At 44.5% G+C, this 20931-nt stretch overlaps 1 protein-coding gene and 1 pseudogene across 2 annotated transcripts; one reads left to right on the top strand and one right to left on the bottom strand.

Annotated features, from left to right (window-relative positions):
• Positions 1-165: 165 nt before the first annotated feature.
• Positions 166-19104, top strand: NEK3 (NIMA related kinase 3). 2 transcript variants are annotated; one of them, XM_053916822.1, is made up of 16 exons: positions 166-266; positions 2315-2484; positions 3999-4092; positions 4172-4269; positions 5679-5762; positions 6330-6397; positions 6489-6575; positions 8811-8865; positions 10346-10546; positions 10970-11042; positions 12615-12661; positions 15656-15758; positions 16231-16380; positions 16631-16765; positions 17553-17679; positions 18131-19104. In XM_053916822.1, exons 2-16 carry the CDS (start codon positions 2368-2370, stop codon positions 18210-18212), a joined length of 1521 nt encoding a protein of 506 aa, XP_053772797.1. In that variant the 5' UTR covers positions 166-266; positions 2315-2367; the 3' UTR covers positions 18213-19104. The 2 variants fall into 2 exon arrangements, with proteins under 2 accessions (XP_053772797.1, XP_053772796.1); XM_053916821.1 differs by having other exon boundaries at positions 12612-12661.
• LOC112310691 (protein YIPF5-like) lies at positions 18963-19943 on the bottom strand (annotated as a pseudogene).
• Between the last annotated feature and the right edge of the window lie 988 nt (positions 19944-20931).

The raw sequence follows: 20931 nt of genomic DNA, 5'->3' as shown, positions 1-20931 counted from the left end.
TACACGGGCCGTTCGCTTAAACTGGAGAGAAAACTGAAGTTACTGGGGGACTCTTGACCCTCGTTACTATTGGCATTGTTCTAGAACCACGTGGGACCAGTTTTTGAAAGGCGCCTTTCGTAGGCCCGCCTACTCCGAGAACAGCGCCTCCCGCCCGGCCAAGGAGGCTTCCTCGGCCGCAACCCGGGAGACGACCGGATGGCCCGCCCCGCGGAAGCGCGCCAGGAGCGGGGGCGGAGGGACAGCTGGGGTCGCCGGGGAAGCCGGTGAGCGGTCTGGTCGGGCAGAAGGACCCTGGAGGGAGTGGCGCGGCGTGGGGCTCGGGCACGGCGGTGTCCGCGCGGGGTGGGGGTGCGGGCGAGACGCACTGGCCGAGCGCCCGCAGGTGCCGGGAGGGGGCGCTGCCCGGGGACCCGGGAGCAGAGGTTTGGTCTCAGGTGGGCTGGATGACTGGTCTGAGTGATGCGGTCATCGGGCGCGCACCTTCCCAACCTCCGCTGTGTCTCGGCGGGGATCCCACTTGTGGCACTGGCAGATCATTATTAGTTTTTGCTGGGCCTGAGCACGCGAGGGGACACTTGTCACATTCAGAGCGCTTACAACTCTTAGGATCCTGTGGGCGTGGTATTAGGCTAAGTGTGGGCCGAGAGCACCAGCTGTGGTTTTCAGCCGAGAAGTGTCGGTGGTTACTGATTGATCATTTACTGTCCTCTACATAGAACAAAGGCCAGGGGCGGGGGGGGGGGGGGTGGGATGCGAGGCGGGGAAAAGAGGAATATAGGGAAATTTGGCCTCCTTGTTAAATCAGGTCATAAATACCAGGGGTCACTTACAATAGTGGCAGAGAACTTTTCCCCATCAGGTCCCTAAGTGCACAGAAAGACCTAACTGTTCTTGAAAAGTGGCCTTGAAGACAATGCATCTGACTTGGTTCAATGGAGAAATTATTTCTAGAGTTACCTGGTAGTTCTATGGCCAACAGGAATACAAACGAAGGTTTACAGACGGCCATGCTAGAGGTTTTGGTGTGTGATTTTTTGCTTTACCTGCTTTGCTGGCCATGCCTCATAATTCTTTGTGGTGTGATTTTTAATAAAATAAAATACAACACTACAAGTTAGCTTTCTGAAAATGAAGTAAATTCATCCAGTGATTTTTATGTAATGAAAAAAATCACCTTTTAAGGTTTCAGTGATAATAATAGTTGTGGTTTATTCGAGGCCTTCTGTGTACCAAAGTATTAGGAACTTTGTCTCCCTTATCTCTTATGTATTAAGCCATCCAACTAGCTTCTTCATCCTGGATGTGTAGAAGGGGAAACTGAAGTTCAAAGACTGTGTTTAATATCTCTTCTTCGTCCCAGGCACCTCCAACTCGGCATGCCTTTCCCCATCCCTGTCCCATCCCCACTGCCAAAACAATCGAACAAAAACCACGCGCACAACCATTGGGGCCTTCCTCTCTTTTGGGGAATGATACCATTATTAACTCAGTTACACCAGGAGCCTGGGAGCCTATCTTGTCTCCCTCTCCCTCCTTGTCCTCTACAAGTTCATCACCAAAAATCTTGCCAATTCTTTGTACACATTTCCTTCCTGTTTTCTCTATCCCCATTCCCCCTACCCTATTCCATTCCATCATCATTTCCCTGCCTTTTCTGTTGGAGTCTCCGCTCTGGCCCTCCCTGCCCCTTTCCCATCCAGTCCATTCACTCTGTAACCAGAGTGAGGGATTGTTTTAACACGCAGGTAGGATTGTATTGCTGTCTTGGTTAAAACCCTTCAGAGACAGCCTATTAGTTACCCCAAGGATAAAATCCAGCAACCTGAACTTGACTTACAATGGCTTTCACACAGGCCCTGTCTGCTTTACCAGCCTGTCCCAGTCTTCTCTGAGCTCCTTGAACTGAACACAATCTCTTTTGCTCTTAAATATGCGGTTCCCTTTGATTCCATCACTGTTTGCCCGCTCTCTGCCTCGCCAGCTTCCATTCATCTTGAGCCTTCAGCTTAAATACTATTTTCCTAACTCCCCTGGATACTTCTGCTAGCTGCCAGCACAGCTCTATCTGTGAGACTCCGCACCCTACACCTGTTGAGACCTGGGGTCCCGTCTGCAGTGGGGCGCCTGTGATGGCAGGGACGATGACAGGCTCACACAGGGTAACAAAACCCAGTGCGGGCGCTCAGTGCCAGGCTGTTGAATGGATAAAGGAACAAGCTGTCCTTCCTGCCATGGTGAGAGAGGCACTTTGAATGAATTTTTCCTTTTGAAAGTGAATGTGATTCTCAAATGTTTCTGTTTTGGAATCTAGTTTTGGGGAGCCTGTGGTGACTGGAAGAGGAGCCAGCTGCGTGGGCGCCCACCATGGATGGCTACACGGTCCTGCGTGTGATCGGGGAGGGCTCCTTCGGCCGAGCCCTTTTGGTTCAGCAGGAAAGCAGTCCTCAGACGTTTGCCATGAAGGAAATAAGGCTTCCCAAGGTCACTGCTACAGAGATTAGCTCATGTTGAACGTGTACAGGGGATTTGTAGAAGAGAGCAAGTTCTTGAGAGTTAAGGTGGAATTGCTCCTCATTGCAAAAGATGGAATGGGTTCGCTCACTGGGTTTACAAGGCCTTGATATATTTCATGTGGTTCTTAGGACGTTGTAATTAACAAAAAGGGAGGAAAACAGTCAAAGGTGGTGACTACTGTTTATCTCGATGAGAATAATTTGTAATAACTGCTAACTTGGTATGCCTAGGGTGTAGGGAGTCTTTGCCAAAAACAACTCAGGTGCAGTATTTTTTTTTAAATCCTCACCCAAGGATATGTTTTTATTGATCTTAGTGAAAGAGAGAGAGAGAGAGAGAGAGAAAGAGAGAGAAAGAAAGATTGATCGGTTGCCTCCTGTATGAGGAGACACCCTGACTGGGGATCAAGCTCACAACCTAGATATGTGCCCTGACCGGGAATCGAACCTGCAACCTTTTGTTGTATGAGATGACGCTCCAGCCAACTGAACCACCCAGCCAGGGCAACTCGGGTGCAGTATCAATGAAAAAGAAACATAAAAGTGCAATGAACAGCAAAGACCTAAAATGCTGATGTTTGGTATCAGAGAAGCTATTCAGCTGTTCTGTTTATAGGTTTAATTTCCATGTATGATGAAGAAGGTGATGATCTATCACCATTTGTCACTCTGTGTCACAGTTGTCATGTGAAAGAATCCATGCCATGGAGGCTGCTTGATACTGTTTTGATCAATTAAAAAAAATACATTTTAATATAATAAAATCCCAAAGTGCTATTTCCCCTCCACCACATTCTTGACCTTGTTTAGTGGTTCTCAAACTTGAGTGGGCATCAGATCCACCTGGAGGGTTGGTTAAAACCCAGATTGCTGAGCCTCACCCCCCAGTTTCTGCTTGAGGAAGTCTGGGTGGGCCTGTGAATTTGCATTTATAATAAGCTACCGGTTGGTGCTGATGTTGCTGGTCTGAGAGCCCTTGTTTCCTAAGAGTAAGGTAAATTATTCAGTATTTCGTCCTCACACAGCACATTAGGGGGTAAACAGTTTTGGGAACTTGCTTTGTGTGTGGTCTTGGCCCATCTCTGCTATAGTGGTACACCAATATACTCTTTTTTAATCTGGGCCAGTGGACAAAGTGATACAGACAGTTAAAACATGGAACCTCTAGTGTTTCTTTAAGGATATACTGTTGTTAATGGCATATTGGCCCTCCAAATCAGGGTATGTCGAGGCTGGTGTTAATACTAGTTTACGTCTGTAATTATAAGGCTATATCAGCCAAAGTATGCAAAATACAGCCGTAGTTGAAAAATCGCCGCATGCTGTCTCTTAGAGTTTGGTAAACTTAAGAAGGGTCAAAGTGCAGGGCTGTAAAACACTGCATCTGGCATTGAAGTACTGTTTAATCTCTACTATTTGTTGGGAAGCGATCTGCTTTCAGATGAAGCATTCCATTTACACGTGTGTGAAATCTTCTTCTAGTCTTTCTCTGATACGCAGAATTCTCGGAAGGAGGCTGTTCTGTTAGCCAAAATGAAACACCCTAATGTCGTTGCCTTTAAAGAATCATTTGAAGGTAAAGAGGAATTCCCCCCGATACGGTTGAGTTAGGGCCACTACACTTCGCTTGCTAAAGAGTCTTTCGTGTGTTCCAGCCGAAGGACACCTCTATATCGTGATGGAATATTGTGATGGAGGGGACCTAATGCAAAAGATTAAACGTCAGAAAGGAAGGCTGTTTCCTGAAGATACGGTAAGAGACAGTCTGACGTGGTTTTCCTCAATATTGGGAAGCGGCGTGTCTCGTGAGGTCTGTATAAGTTAAAATAAAAGCATTGACATCTGAGGATTTGACGCGCCAGGTAGAAAGGCCTCATTTCCGTGTCCGTGGTTACTGCCGTTAGGATGTGGCTGCCTGAGAGGTTCTCAGGAAGTAAAAGAGATAAAAGTTTATCAAATATCAAGGAATAAAATGGCCATGTGTAGAAGATTTTCAAAGTTGTGTTACTCACATTTTGTACCAGATATTTAAATTTTTTGATTTTTGTTGTATTTCAAGTTTATTTTTTGAAGATTTTATTCATTCCATTCATTCATTCATTCATTTATGTTTTTAGAAAGAGGGGAAGGGAAGGAGAAAGAGAGGGAGGGAAAGAGAGAAACATCAATCGGTTGCCTCCCACATGCCCCCAGTCTGGGATCTGGCCCCCAACCTGGGCATGTGCCCTGACTGGGAATCGAACTGGCAACCTTTTGGTTTGGGGGACAATGCCACACCAGTCAGGGCTCAGTTGTATTAAAGTTTAGAGGCAGATGAATTTATGTTGTATTTCCAGATCATGAAAAAAATGAAACCTACATTTCTGTTTCTTGGGAGTACCTATTCTCAATCTTTTTCCTTTCCAAGTTTAGCATATTTCCTTAAGTCTAGAACCACTGCCTTTTTAATGGAAAATTGCATGCTAATATTATTTGAACGAATCGCCTAAGGAAACTAAATAAACAGCTTTAACGGGGTTTCATTTGTTTAGGGTGTAAAACTGTATTGGTGTAAATATTTTTTATTTCGAAGTTGTTTTGTTTAAAACATGGGTTCCATAGAAGGAGGTCAGCATGGGCTTCCCCTAGATGTGCCTCCCAAGCAAAAAGGAAAAAAATCAGTTTGACATTGAATTGTAGGTGCCTGGAAATTCTGGGGATGTGTGAGCCAAATACTGACCTCAAAGGATTGTTGACAATTGCAATTAAATCTTTTAATGTTTATAGAAGAATATTCTGAAAAAGGAAATGAAAATCTGATGTAATGATTGCACTATAAAATTGTAACAAATTCATTTTTCTAAGTGGTAATTTAAGAAATACTTTGATTTGGTTGAATATGAGAAAAATATAGTGGGAGTTTTTTGTTAAAATAAATTGCTGTTTGGATCATACATAAAATGATAAAATGATGAAACATGGAATTCACAGCTTTTCTGACTTTCTGCAGGTAACACTGAATCTTAATTGAATTATGTCATTTTTAGGAGTTCTGGGTTTACGTTATGCAAAACCCAAGTTAACTAAGACCTACAGACAATTCTTTGGAATTTTGGGTTAACGTGAACCAGTTTTTGCATTCTTGCAGATTTGCATCTCTCTCTTTTTTTTTTTTTTTAACAGATACTTAATTGGTTCACACAAATGTGCCTGGGAGTGAATCACATTCACAAGAGGCGTGTGTTGCACAGAGATATCAAATCCAAGGTAAGTGGAATACATTTTGGGACCAAAACCAAAAAACACCCCCAGAACTATTTTTATTTAGTCTTTTTTCTGATATTCTATCGATATTTCCTATCGGGACACTTTTATTTTGTTTAGAAATATTTCTCAACCTACTACTCACACTAGCCAATAAGGTACTCCTACCTGAGAAAAAGTCATTCAGTCCCGGCAGTGTTATATTATGTTTCCTGCTCGCTTAGTGACCCCTTACCAAGTCCGTATGTTCTAGATGGGAAATGGCTGAGGTCTGGCCTGCCCCCGGGAGTTAGGATGCTGACACAGGTTCCCAGTTGGTGGACCAGGGTCTGCTCATACAGCCTGCAGCTGGGTTATTGGATTTCTGGTCAGTCATCCGGAATTCCCAAGTCAGGGGTTGTGCGGCTGGTGAGAGGCTACCTTGTCCTTTGGTTGCACTTGGGGACTCAGGCCTGAGCATCGCCCGCATCTCTGCCCCTAGTCTGCACCGACAGACTGCTTCTCTGGAGACCTCTGCCTCCGGTTGGCACGAGAGAGGACATCATCTGAGCTCTTCTCTTTTTCACGCAGAATATCTTCCTCACCCAAAATGGAAAAGTGAAACTGGGGGACTTTGGATCCGCCCGCCTCCTCTCCAGGTCTGCACATCTATTCTGTAATAGTGGCAGTAGTCCCAACACCCACCGCTAGCATGTTCTGTGCTCATTCTTCGCCTTTCTGTGGTTCTAGTCCCATGGCACTTGCTTGTACCTACGTGGGAACGCCTTATTACGTGCCCCCAGAAATTTGGGAAAACACGCCTTATAACAATAAGAGGTAGGTGCTGTACTGATTTGGTGCGAGGGTGACAGGCACTGCAGCCTTCACGTGAAGTTTGGTTTTAAAAAACTTCCTGAAAGCGGTGTCAAATCTGAATCCCCAGGCTTCTGGGTGCAATTCTAGTTTCCCACCTGCTGGAACCAGAGTGGAGAGGAGCAAATGGTGAAAGGCAGGCTAGTCATGTCTAGGGTCAGTGGGAAGGACATCACTGGTTCTTACACTTTGGGAAGTTGCCACTTTTAAAACCCCCCGAGTGTAGGCAGCAATCATACCGTTGAATCAGAATGTCGGGGTGGGAAGCAGGTGTCAGTGATTCTCCAGGACCCAGTCCAACCTGCAGCAACATTCAGGAGCCTCTGGATTATGTCGTTAACATTTACAGGAGCAGATAATCAGCTCTTGAGTGGTGGGTTAATTGATTGCAAGAAGATACAGTATGAAGACTTTATAATTTAAAACTTAAAAATTTTCTGAGTATAAGTAATATGTGCCCATTGGGTGGGTGGGTGGAGGATATTGAAAATATGGAGATGTACAAGAGAAAAATGGCAATTACCTACTTTTTCACAACTATTAGTAACTTTTTGGAGTTTTTTTCATCCATTCATTTCCCCCATCCCCAAACCTAGTTTGTGTTCACTGTATACAATTTGGTTTCTTGCTTTTTTTCACTTTATATTACATCATATTCATTTTATCCCTTATTTGAGCTCTTCCTAAATATTGTTAGTGATTGCATAATGTTTTACCACATGGCTTTTCCAAAATTTCTTCACATTCCCCTTGTGTTGCCAGTTTTCAATGTCATAAACAGGGCTGTGGTTACATACCTTTTGTGGAAAAAATGCCATTGTTCTGTGTCACATTCTTGGCCTGAATTCTAGAAGTAGAACTACCTAAAGGCTCTTGTCAAGTTGCTTTTTGAAAAGAGTATGATAATTCATACTAAAGAGGTTCCAGAAGAGTAAAATTGAAGTCCTGATTGGGTAGCTCAGTTGGTTAGAGCATCGTCCCAATGTGCCAAGGTTGTGGGTTCAATCCCTGGTCAGGGCACATGCAAGAAGCAACCACTGAATGCGTCAGTAAGTAAGAGAACAACAAACCAATGTTTCTCTCTCTTTCCTTCTTTTTATCTCTCTCCCCCTCCCTCCCTCTCTTCTTTCTTCTCTCTCTCTAAATTCAATAAATTAAATTTTTTTTAAATAGTAAAATTGACTGAATTGGTGACAAAATTGTCTATAAAGTGACCAATGGACAATTGGGAAAATTTCAGTTTTGCAGAAATATTAGATTATATTCTCGAATTCAGGTCAGGTTTCTCGGGTGTGATCATGGCATTGTGTTTATGATGGAGCGTGTCCTTGCCCTTGGCAGACACACATGCACACGTGTAGGGGTGGCATGTTGGATGTCTGCAACTTTTTCTCAAGAGCCTGAGATACAGCCGGCAGAGGGAAGCAGCAGCCAAACCCGCAGATGTTAGTGACGGGAACCCTGAAAGCGGCATGTGGGCACTTAAAACTTTTCCGTAGGTTCTACACTTTAAACAATTAAAATTTGGGGGCAACTATTGCTCAAACTATTAAGTTAAAATACAAAGAGTATCATCTGTGAAGAGTCTGGGGGATGACCTGGGAGGTGAGAACGATGGAGAGAGTGAGTGTACGGGGCAAAGTACGGGAGTCTTGCCTGTTTGGGGAGCTGGGCTGCGGGCGAGACAGTCATCTCGTTCTCTTTGTTCGCAATGTAGCACTAACACGGGGCGGAGCGAGTCCCCAGAAGACACTTTTTGGCTTATGGTAAGGGAGAACACTGTCCCTTAGAGCCATCCCACAGGGGCACAAAACTGTGCCCCAGGTACATTGCTGGCCATCAGGAGGTGCGATTGAAGGCCTGGGGGTAGGCTGTACTGGATGGCTTCTACAGTCCTTCTTTCAACTGTGGCACTCGGGGTCCCCAGAGTCCCTCCTGCACCAAACACTACTGAAGTGGCACCCGCGCCGCCCTGAGGAGGAGGGGCGGAGGCGGGGAGCAGGGAGTTTATCGTGAGCATCACTGTTAGCAAGTTCCTAAGTATTAGACAAAAATTACCATATATTTTATTTCAATAGCTGGGAATTACTTGCAATATCTGTTGTTATTAAAGGTCATTTTTCACTTTCTAATATTGGAAAGTACAGATATTTTCATATGATAACTCATAACCCGCACATTGCTCCTCTCTGTTTCCAGTGACATCTGGTCCTTGGGCTGCATTCTGTATGAACTCTGTACCCTGAAGCATCCGGTGAGCATGGCGGACAGAATGGAAAGGGCAGCCTCTTGTCATGTCCGGCTAATCATACGCCCCGTGCAAAGCCCAGCAGGGTGTTTGCTTTCCTAGGATGAATGCATAGTTTTGACACATTTCCATTGCTATCATCTTTGTCTTGAGTCACTTTTGTAGCATTAACTAATAGGAAATTTCTAGGATTTAGTTTTTTATAGTTCTATATTTAGCTTCCCTTCCCCTCTCTTCCTTCCTTTTTTTTTTTTTTTTTTTTTTTTTTGCCAGTCTTAATTTTTCTTATTTTGGCATAATATATATAACCTAAAATTTACCATTTGAACCATTTCCATTGGGAGACTCTAAAATGCTGGTGCCCAGGCCACACCACACCAATTAATTGAATTAACATCTCTGAGGGGTTCCTGGGCATTAGCATTTTTAAAATGCTGATTCCACGTGGAGAACCACTGTCGTAAACAAATAAAGTTACTTTTTAAATTCCAGTATCTGATGCACGATTATGCTCTTCGTTTCCCTGATTGTGACTTTTTTGTAAACTTTCATATACATGTTCTTATTTTTTTCTAGCAAGAATAAGTACTGAGGAGCAGAGTGCCCTGAATATTTGGCATAGAGTTTGTTCTGTCCTCTGCTTTAAGGCAGCAGCAGTTCTTAAGCCTTTAGGAAATGCAGAAAAACCTGGTAACATCATTAAAAAGCCTCAGGGAAAGCAGACTCAATCGTATTTTTCATTACCTGAATTTTTCCCTTGTCATTTATTGATTTTTTCCTTTTTTATATCTGCACTTGTATATTTATTAATAGGGTACTGCCCTTCCAAGTCAGAATGCCAACCTGTTCTTACAGAAGGATCATCCAGGCTGAGTCTAATGTTAACTTTAACACATGTGTTATCCAATGAAAACTCTGAAAATGTTATTCTGGTGTGCCATTTTATGTTTGTGGTCAAATTTCAAAAGTTAGTGGGAGGCCGTGACAGGTGACAAGCACGTTGCAGAGGGTGTGTAAAATACATTGAGACTGGAAGAGTCTATAGTATGTTTTGCCCGCAAGCAGGCCCGGGGGTTTCTGGGGAGGAGTGGAGCGAATGAACACCGCTCTGTGTAAGCTCCGAGTATCATCTGGCTTTTTAAAAAGTCATATGTATGTATGAGTTTGGTTTTTTAAGTGTGTTAGAAATGCGCGTCTGCAAAAAACCTTGGTGATAAGTAATGGCGTACCTACAGCTGGCCCTGATGGTAAGACTTTCGCTAGATGGGGAAGCTTTTTACCATGACTATTTAAGTTTTTACTTTCTTCTGACCCACCGTAAGATTTTGAATAGTATCGTAAGGACGCCTCTAGGAAGGAAAATGACCGGGCAGCAGATCACCCTTGTAAAATGAAAGTAATTCCTGTGAACTCAGTTCAGCTGGTAGTTTCTTAGTTTCATCCTCCTTCCTTGCATCTGCTCTTACAGTTCAATTTTGCTTTTTAGTTTCAGGCAAATAGTTGGAAAAGCCTTATCCTCAAAATATGTCAGGGATCCGTGAGCCCGCTGCCATCTCATTATTCCTACGAGCTTCAGCACCTCATCCAGCAGATGTTTAAAAGGAGCCCCGGCCACCGCCCCTCTGCCACCACGCTGCTCTCCAGCGGCGCGGTAGCCCGGCGCATCCCGAAGTGCCTCACCCCAGAGGTAGGCGTGCTCCGTGCTGGGTGGCCTGTACATACATAGGTTCCAAGTGTATGGGAAAGCAGTTCGTTCTCTTTTAAATGCAGTTACATTGATATGTGTTTGTAAAAACGCAAAGGCAGAAGTGTATTAAAAAAAACATAAAAAGTTAAAACGTCCTTTCCCTCCTCCTTTCCCTTCCATGATGCCCTTCTGCACATGTCACCGCAGGTATAGTTTTGCACGTCCTTTCAGAGATTTTCCTAGACATACATGTAAGTGTTGGTTGGTCTGTGAGTCCAGATTCTACAGTACCTATGTTAGAAGGCATTCTTACTGTTCAGCGGTGAATAGTATTGTGGGGAAGAATGTTGGTAATTAAACGTCGTGGCGCGTCTGAAGAAAAGGGTATTGCACCTCTTCAGATCCTCTGCTTTACATTTTCAGGTCATCACAGAATATGGTGAGCAGGTGTTAGAAGAAACCAAAAAACCTAAGCAGAGCACATCACGAAAAAAGGGTAAGAATTTTGCAAAGCTTTTTTTTTTCTTTAAATTAAGTGTTCTTTTGATATGTAGTGTAACATAAAAGAAACATGTAATTTACATGTGATTAGAGACGTTTTTCAGAAATACTCCTCAGATCAGAAAACATTTTTTGTTATGTTACTGAGGACGTAATTCTGTAGAGAATCTTCCGTATTTAGTTTGCCAGGGATCAGAAAGCTTAGTTGGGAGATTTTAGCGATGTAGAGATTGTTCTCTGTTTTATTATTAGTGCTGTGTTTACTCTGGTTTGTTAAAAAGTAGGTAGAAGGCTTCTGTGGGCTAGCCTAGGAATCTAGCCATGAAAATATAATGTCAATCTTATCAGAAATTGTATCCCCAAGTTTCCCAAGAACCGTCTTGTAAACAAAATTTTTTAAAACAAGCTTTTATAACAGCTGGAACTGGTCACATGATAGCTGCCCCCAGGTTTTACACGTCTCCAGTCGGTCCCGAGCCCGTTCCCGATGTCACGTGTTGTCTCTGTGGAGGGAAGCGCTGCGGACACCCACTGTTTGGTGTCCATACCTTGGTGCCGGGCACTACAAGCGAATCACTTTGACAGCTGCACTGTCTTCTTCAAGTTAAACTTTCAGTGCTGTTTTTGGAAGAATGTAAACCCTGCTAGGGTGTAAGCCCTCAGTCTTATAACTCCGCCCTTTCTCCATTACTTGCCAGGTAGCCAGTTACCTCGCCTTCAGCAGCTCGTTTCACTGTTAGTTTTTCTTTGGATGCTGTTTGGCAGCTTTTGTTCACGTCGCAGGGTCCTAGGAGGTTAGTTTCAAAATGCAGGGCAACAGCCACAACGAAAACAGTCCAAGAAAAGTTTCCAGGTCATTTGGAAAAGTGTAGTTTTATAGTTGCTACAGGAGAGAAATAAACCAGCGGAGAGGTGCCGCGGTGTCGGGGCCATTTGTGTGGTGGCATCTCCCATGGGTTCTGCAGGCAGACCGGAACAGCGAAAGCTGCGTGAGGGCGGGGACCACGTCTCATGGGCTCACTGTCGGTCCTCCGTGCCTGTCATCACAGATACTCAATGGCAAGTTGTTAAAGTGTTGGGTGAATGAGGAACACAGACTGCGGGCCTCTGCCAGAGGAAAATCAGGCAGCAGCTGCCCTTCCCAAAGGGACCGGGTGCCACAGTGCTCTCCCCCTGCTGCTGGTCCCTTGTGAGGGGCACCTATTCCACCAGCTATCACAGCTGACTCAGCAAAACTCGGCAGCCACTCCTAGCTTGGGCTGAAGGTGATAACGACCTTTCCATCTTCTGAGTATGCAGAGTATCTTACCTCCGAGCGCCCAAATGGGTTGGCCTGAGTAAATAGAGATGTCAGCTTTCAGATGTTAACTTTAGGAATAAAACAGCAGAAAACGGGTGACATTAGTATTACCAGGTGGCTAAAGCTTGATCATCATCAATCAGGCTAACGTTTTGGGTCTTTGATTTCAAAAACTTCACCTGTCTCTCAAGCTTTATGCAAATCAGTTAGGAGCTGGGAGCATGAGGCTTTATATGTGTCCTCTCTGTCTTTTTTCTCTTTAAGCAGACTCCAGCAGAATCAGGATCTCTTTGGAAAAAGAAGCAAACACAGTGGTAAGTGCTTTAAAATTGAATTTATGAAACCAATTAGGTGTTGTGGGATATTTGGAAGATGTGACCGGGTTCCTCCCATTTAGTACCTTGTCATCTTTTGGCATGTGAAGTGATCAGTAGCTATTGTCCTATATACTGCCACCAGAGCCACTTTAGATCCCCACTTATTGTTTTTATTTTTTTCTTTTTAATCATCAATGGTAAGTGCTTTCAGAATAGATGTAAGAGAACTTTGTCCAACTTTTAGTCATGAAAATCTTGTTTCAGCCTGGCTTTTGGTTTGTTTTTTATTGTGGTGAAATATATATAACATAAAAGTGTCATTTTAGCCACTTTTATGCATACAATTCAGTGGCATTAACTCCATTCACCAAACCGTGGAACCATCACCACCGTTTCCAGTACTTTTTCATCACCCCAAACAGAAACTCTGGGCCCCTCAGACAAGAACCCCCCTCCTTCCTCACCCGCCCACCCAACCCCGGTCTCCGGGGGCCTCTCTTCTGCTGTCTCTCTGAATGATACAATTTGCTGATCTAGACATTTCATGTAAGTGGAACCATACACTATTTGTCCTTTTACATCCGGCTTCTTTTGCCTCGCATAATATTCTCCAGGTCCACCCATGTCATAGCATGTATCAGAATTTCTTTCCCTTTTATTTAGGTCGCTATTTTGATACTGGCATGTTTCTGTTCAAAAAGTCTTCGTGCCTCCACATTGTCCCATGAATCAAGTGGACATTTTTTGGCCCGGCGGTCAGGGGCCTGTTGGTCTTGGTTGGCCCTAGGCAGCCCTCTCAGGAAATTGTGTCCTGCTGATGATTTTTTGTCTTTCTTTAGCATTTTAATAATCTTTAACTCAAAAAGCAAAAGGTGTTACTAACAACAAATTATTCTCTTTATGGAATGTACTAGTAATTAAACTCGTAACTTTTTTTGAATGAACCTTGGTTGTAAATAATAACAACATGCTACTATCATGTTACTACAAATGGAATACATCCTGCCTCTGTACTCCCCCCAACCCCCCATGGTCATTATCTATTTTTTTCCAGCTTTATTGGGGCATAATTTACATGCAGTAAAATTTACTCATTTTTTTGCATACCGTTTGATGAATTTTGGTAATTTTGTACAGACACATAACGACCACCGCATTCAAGGGGAAGAAATCCCATGTTCGTAAAAAGTTTCCTTGCGGCCCTTTGTGGATGATCCTGGCTGTCATCCCAGGCAGCCACCGCTGTGATTTCAGTGCCACCCAGAGTAGCTATCAGTCCGTGTGCTTTCACAGAAAGGAAAGGGCACACCATGGGAACAGAACGGAGAAAGAGCCATCGAGTACATCGGGTGACAGGAGAATCGAGGGAGGAAGAGTCCTGGGCAGGCCCACAAGGCGCGGAGGGCGTGTGGGCAGAGCCAAGCGGCGCTGGGCCAGAAGTGGTGCCGGACGCTGCTTTCTGTTGGGCAGTGACCCTCCGTGGGGATGGAAGATGGGAACTATCCCTCCATGCCACCGGGACACCTTTTAAAACTGCTCATCACGACCACCTCGCCAAGATTTTGACGTCTTTGTTTATGGGAGGGACCTCTGAAGTCACGCCCCCTAGACGAATGGGGAGAGGGGTGTGAGGATCCCTGGGTGGAAATAAGAAAACAGCGTGCCCCTGCAGCCTCCTGCTGAACCGACTGACTCCTTCCGCAAGTCATGCAGGGCCCCCGTTGGGGAGGCCGGCCAGGCCCTGGGTGTGTGCTCCACTCAAAACACTCGCAGATTTAAAGACGTGGTAGGGTGTTGCTCTACCTCATGAAACCAAGAGCTTAGTTTGGAAAAATATTGAGTTAAGTGGGAACATAGCAACTTTATAAAAATATCTCATTTTGATATTTCCAGCATGAAAAAGCCCAATATAGCAAACCATATTGCATTTTTTAAATTATTTATTTCCTCTAAAAAGACCTCTGAAATACTTGTCATTTTTATATATTCTCTTCATATTTGCAATGATTGATTATAACAGCTAGCAATGTCTCGCTATTAATATACATACGAGGTCTGTCTGGAAAAAGTCCAGCCATTGTCGATGTAATGAGAATGGTTTTTGTGACATCCATGTAACCTGGCAGCCAAGGAGAGGGGACTGGAATGCACATGTGTGAACAATGACGACTTCACTGTGCTAGTTGGTGGGGGCCGTTGAGTGAGCATTTGCACTGTGTGGCCATCGCATTAAAAATGACTGAGCAAGTAGAGCAATGAACTTGCATCGAATTTAGCGTTAAGCGAGAACATTCCTCTGCAGAAACTACTCGGATGATTGGGAAGCCGCAGCTCTGGGCAGCTGGTGTTGGGCAGCTTCATCACCACAGCAATGCCCACTCATGCATCACATCTCGTGCAATTTTTTTTTGCAAAATACCTAACCACCCAGGTGACTCATTTGAAGGGGACAGAGGTGTCATTGTCCTATGTACAATGTTTCTTGTCTCTTGTATCTTCAATAAATGTCTCTTTTTCATATTACATGGTTGGATATTTTCTGGACAGGCCTTGTATATTAAGTATGATTTTAATATACTTATGTATAATGTATATGGCTTTTATTTTTCTTTTTGTGATTTTTATTTATTTATTTTTAGCGAGAGGGAAAGGGAAGGAGAGAAACATCAATGTGTAGTTGTCTCTCGCATACCCTAGTCATGTCCCCTGACAGGGCACCTGGCCCGCAACCCAGGCGTGTGCCCTGACTGGGAATCGAACTGGCAATGCTTTGGTTTGCAATCCAGCGCTCAATCCACTGAGCCACACCAGCCAGGGCTGTATATGGCTTTTAATATACACTTATACATAGGGATCTATAGTTATTAATGTTTTTAAAATGTTTCATTAATCTTTATTTAAAATTAAAAGAGCCAACTTTGCATAGTTGTTTACCTTTTTTTAATAGTGATTCAAGCATTACTTAATCCACATTTTTCATCTCTCTTAAAGCAAGGGGAAGAACAAGGTAGAATGTGTGGCCACACTAACTTAGAAAGCATGAATAAAGATTCAGTTGCAAGCGCATCGAGGAGAGTAAACAGAGAAGAGAAAGGTAAGTTATTCAAATTCTGATCGTTGTGTAAGCGAGGGGTTGGGAAGTACGGTGGGAATGAGCAAGTGTGTACGTGCAGATCTTTGTTTGCTTGTCCCGTATTTTATTTCAGGAATGTCTTATTTGCCCATAGAAAAAGAGAGAAGAGTGTCAATTAATAAGAGCCTTTAGAAAAACTAGGATTTGTTAGGCACTTCACCGTCAGAAGCACGGCGTTCAGTATGTTTCCGAGCCTTCTCAGGGCTTCATTCTTTTCCGTTGTCTAATGTGGAAAGATAGATACCCATATTATTCTTAAGAACTCACCTCACTGATTTGTTTTGCCTTTTCATCTGGATTTTTTTTTCATTTCCTTTAGTCTTGAAGAGCATTGTTGTCAGGTCTGAGTTTGAAAGAGAAAAGCACTGTTTCGCGTGTGGATGCAGGTAAATAAGTGAAAGACTATGCTCAGCAATCCTCTTCTGCATTTTAGACCCGGAGAGCGAACCAGCGCATCCGAGGCAAGCCGGCTCAGCCAGTCCTCCCAGGCGGCGGTGGGAGAAACACGCGCCCGTGGCCATGCTCGAAGCTTTGGAAACCGCATCCGTTCTCACCTCCAGTTTCACCGCAGAGGATGACAGAGGTTAGCAGTCTGACAGAGCACGATTACGGCAGGACGTTTTCTAGTCATTGTTTAATGGGCTAGGGATTTTTTTTCTTTTTCTTTTTCTTTTTTTGTATCACTCTGCGAAGGCTATTTGGTGTCATACAGGCGAGTGAAGTAGACTGCAGTAGAGAGTACAATATAATTAATTTTGCTTGAAAGGTGAGCTGGAAGATACGTTCTGAAAATCTTTTTTATTTGTCCCTAATTTTTATCTTTTTCCACCTAGGTGGCTCCGTCATAAAGTACAGTGGAAATAATAGCCGTAAGCAGTGGCTCAAAGAGACCCCCGAAACGTTGCTGAACCTTCTTCAGAATGCCGACCTCAGCCTGGCCTTTCAAACATACACCATATATAGACCAGGTGCTTCATGTCTGTTACATAGGCGTGGAAAGCGTCTGAATTTTTTTAAAAATTGTGGTAACATCTACATAACGTAAAGTGTGCCGTTTTGACCATTTCTAAGCATACAGTTCGGGGACATCGAGGACATTCCCAATGTTGTGTGGCCACCATGGCTGTCCATCTCCAGAACTTTTCCCGTCTTCCCAAACGAAACCCTACCCACCAGACAGTAACCCCCATTCGCACCTCACAGAAGCCCTTTCCCTTTCCAGTTATAATGTAACTTACAGGGTTCTATTTTTAGGTTTTCTCGAATTTTTGCTAGCTAGTCGTGAGCTATAACTCGAATTTCCCATAGAGCTTTATTACTTCTTTTTGCTCGTGTGTTGCCATATTTTAATAAGCATGTGGCTACTTTCTTTGCAGAGTAGCTCAGTTTTTCTGTGCAAATACACTGGTGACTCTACAGTTCAGACTTCATCACAGTAAGACACTGTCATCTGACTATCCAAAGATGATTTCTAATGCTTCAACGTAAGTTCTGACACTCGAGGGTTTTGATTGCACACTGAATTCTTCCTCCTGAAGAAAGTAGTATGTTTAAATGTAATACGTGCACCGGTGCCTGCCGGGCCCGCTTCGTGCCAGACGCCCTGCTGGGCGACGCGGGAGACCCTGCAGGGGACAGAGAGCATGGCGTCGTCCTCTGGCAGCCAGCAAGCTTTTCGAGAATTTTAGTCCAACATGCTGGAAATTAGTAAATACTGTTTAAATTCCCATGTTTTCTGTCACTGTTCCTCTGAAGGCTCAGAAGGGTTCTTGAAGGGCCCCCTGTCTGAAGAAGCAGAAGCATCAGATCGTGTTGACGGAGGCTATGATGCTGTCATTTTGGATCCAGAGCGACTCGAGTCTAGACTGGACGAGGAGGACACGTATGTTGGGATACACCTGGAAAGCTTTCGTTGTGTGTGTGTGTGTGTGTGTGTGTGTGAGATTTAAATTATACCTTAATAATTTCAGGTTTAAGAGGAGCTGGTTATATTATTGTACATTATAAATGAATATTCATATCCTGCTCTCTCATCGGGGATGGGTAACACATAACGATAATTAATGAATTCCTGCCTGAGCCCAATGTTTATACTTGTTCAGCGTGGACTTACTATTTTTCAATATACTAGATTTTTATGTTGAAAATATTATAGAAACAGTGGAAGAAGTGGTCTTTTGGAAGAAATAACTTTCTCTCTGTTCAGTTGCTTTGCGGAACTCATTTTTCAAAAATGTAAATACTGTTATGGTCTTGTTCGACTTTGAACCCATCAGCAAATACTTACCGTACCCCTGATTTGGAGGCTTACTGTCCACACTGTTTTTTCGCAGGGACTTTGAGGAGGAAGACGACTTCGATTGGGTGTCAGAACTGAAGCAGCGAGCTGGCTGGCCAGGGGCGTCCGATGCCTAATGACCAAGGAGATTCATGTGCCTTAGTCCCACCGAGTGTACACTGAAAGTGAGGAATTAATGTCTGGATAATATTCGCTCACGGAAGGTAGATTCCCTTGGAAACAGAATAAAGAGGGTGTGGGGAGGACTGTGAATATTTAAAACTGTTCCTGATTAGTGTTAGGAGGTTTAAAAAAATCTACAATATGGTGAACTGTGAACTTCTGTGTTGCTGAATTTTAGCAAAAATTCCATGAGATGGTTGAAAGGAATGTCAAATGTTTGAAATGCAAACTCAAAAACTCTACGTTGTGATCACCTTCTTGCTTGCAGTGAATCTCATTCGAGAATACAGGTGATTTTTCTTTCCTAATTCCTTGAAAAGATATTTCTGCAGTGAGTCTTGTGTCTTCTTTAAGAAAGGTTATCAGCTCTGTGGTTAGTTTCCCACAGTTGATAGAAATCTATCAAAAACATCATAATATAATTTATAAGGAAAAAGATTGTTTTTCAAAGGCTGCAGGAACAGGAAAGAAATAGCACTTCTTATTGGGATAAGCACAAACACTTAAAGCTAGTCAGACTGCAGGTAAATGCAATATAGTGTTCAAAGCCTATACAAATGAACAAAAGGTACATCTTTACTTCCATTGTCGCACAAGTCAAGTGGTGGACCTGCATGAGGGCTGCGCTGTGGCAGTTTGCTGGTCCGGTGTCAGAGTTCGAAGTCCTTTTTGTGTATTTGACCCGGTGATGTGCACATCCCAGATCATTTCAGTTCAAAAACTGAAATTAGGACAAAGACTCCATATAACAAAGCACAAGGATATGCTACTGGAAGTTGCTGCCCGTTCACGGCTCATTCAGAAACTTAAAACATTTAGAAATCATATCCCAGGTTTTTTTTAAAACAGATTTTTACTTTTTGATTTGAGAGAGAGAGAAAAAAAAACCACATTGATTCATTGTTCCACTTACTGAAGCATTCACTAGTTGATTCTTTATGTGCCGTGACCGGGGACCAAATCAGCAAACTTGGCATGTCAGGATGCTCTCACCAACCGAGCTACCAGGACCAGAAATGGAAATTTTGGAAGCAGGAAAACTACGCCATCCGAAGATTCCAGCAGTGAGAACGATTCCTACCATTCCTTGCAAAGAAAACATCACCGCAAAGCTGGAAGAGGCAGTATCTCAGTACTCTTGCCGCACGAGCGGATGATGCACCTGCCACACCCGTGAAGGTTGATAAACCCTTCCTGGACATCCAGTTGCACTGACCCCATGTACAGCCATGCTGGATTTTGCCAGCCAGGAACAACATGGCTCCAAAGTCAAGGCAAAAGCCCTGGGTCCTGCCAGATCAGCCTCATTCGTGTTGCCGCCATCTGCTACTTTTCATGCATGTACCCCTGTTAGTGTTTTTTGCCAGATGTGGTCAAAATTGATTCCTGATTCTTCTAGCGAAGGAGGTCATCCTCAGAGTGGTTTCCATAGATCGGCTGAGGTGTAGTGGAGTATATGTGCCTGAGCTGGTGAGACATCTGCCAGGTGTGTGGCCCTGGTGGCTGCGGCTGCATCTGCATCGTGTCTTCTGGGATGAAGGGAAGTGCCACAAGGGGTCATAGCCAGCATGCAGTTTGCCGCGGGGTCCTCCACTCCCTCTGTAATCACAGGACCGCTGTGATCGGTCATCAGCGCTGTCACTTGTCGGGTAGAAATCCGTGTTTAAGTTATCAAAGCCCGACATTGCAAATGACAGATGCGACAACCCCTGGACTCAGCTTACGACCCTGAACTGGCCCTGTTTCTCAGTGTCACCGGCCAAAGAACTGCTGATCATTTTTAAAATAAATAATGGTGAGTTTCAAATTAAAATGGTATTTAGATTCCATTGGCTGTATTTTACTTGTGTGTTTACAGTTGCTGGAAATGACATCCTTTTCAACTGCTAAGCATGTACTGAAACGTTTGAGACAGCAGCTTGATGTGCCGTCTGCAATGGGGAGTGGGGGGGAGGGGCGGGGGAGCGTGCTTGCCGGCCACTGGGCAGCGGCCAGTTTTGTAAGAGGACCCCACAAGAGGCCGCCAGCCGGGGCCTGCAGAGTAGGACTCCGTTCCAAGTCTCCATCTCAGGACAGTCTTTGAGAACCTGCCCAAGAAACTTCCTGTCTCAGTTCCGCTCATTGGTAAAACTGGGAGTCCGCTACCTTGCTGGGTTGTTGCAAACAGTAGAGATAATCGGTGCAAAGCCTCCGGTGCGGGAAAGGTGTGCTTGCTGCACGTTAGCAAAGGAGATCTGATCTAAAGCAACGGGAAGTGACAGAGCTGGGTCTTCAATCTTCCTGGCCTCCCACCCCTCTTCCGGGTGGACAGTGTGGACCCGTCCTCCCATGCTCCAGTCCTGTGCCCCGCCCACATTCCCTGGAGCAGCTCCCCCTGGCTGGCTGGAGACTAGGCGCCCCGGGAACCCTGGTCCACCGGAACGCGCCTGTCGCCCCTTGGAGCAGGTATGCAGTGGACGGGCCACACCTGTCCTCACCTGAGCTGCCCCCGCCAGGGTCCTGGGAGCCCCAGGGATGGGGATGGAGCCCACACTCTGCAAAGGAGCGTTCTCCTGTGCGTTGGTCTCTATGGCAACGCGCTGCGCTCCTTTCCCGGGCTCCGGAGCGAGCCCTGCCACCTTCCGGAGCGTTCCTTAAGGAGAAAGGAGAAAGTCCCAAACCTGGGGCTTTCAC

Source organism: Desmodus rotundus, chromosome 13 (genome assembly GCF_022682495.2).
Source record: "Desmodus rotundus isolate HL8 chromosome 13, HLdesRot8A.1, whole genome shotgun sequence".
Lineage (NCBI taxonomy): Eukaryota > Metazoa > Chordata > Mammalia > Chiroptera > Phyllostomidae > Desmodus > Desmodus rotundus.
Note: the sequence above shows the minus strand (reverse complement) of the source record. Positions and strands in the feature narration are given on the sequence as shown.

Bases quoted from the DNA above. Each gene is read 5' to 3' on its own strand.
- NEK3 (XM_053916821.1), top strand. From the start codon at position 2,368: ATGGATGGCTACACGGTCCTGCGTGTGATCGGGGAGGGCTCCTTCGGC. The intron at 5,763-6,329 runs GTAAGTGGAATA...TTTTTCACGCAG, and splicing joins ACAGAGATATCAAATCCAAG to AATATCTTCCTCACCCAAAA. The intron at 6,576-8,810 runs GTAGGTGCTGTA...CTCTGTTTCCAG, and splicing joins ACGCCTTATAACAATAAGAG to TGACATCTGGTCCTTGGGCT.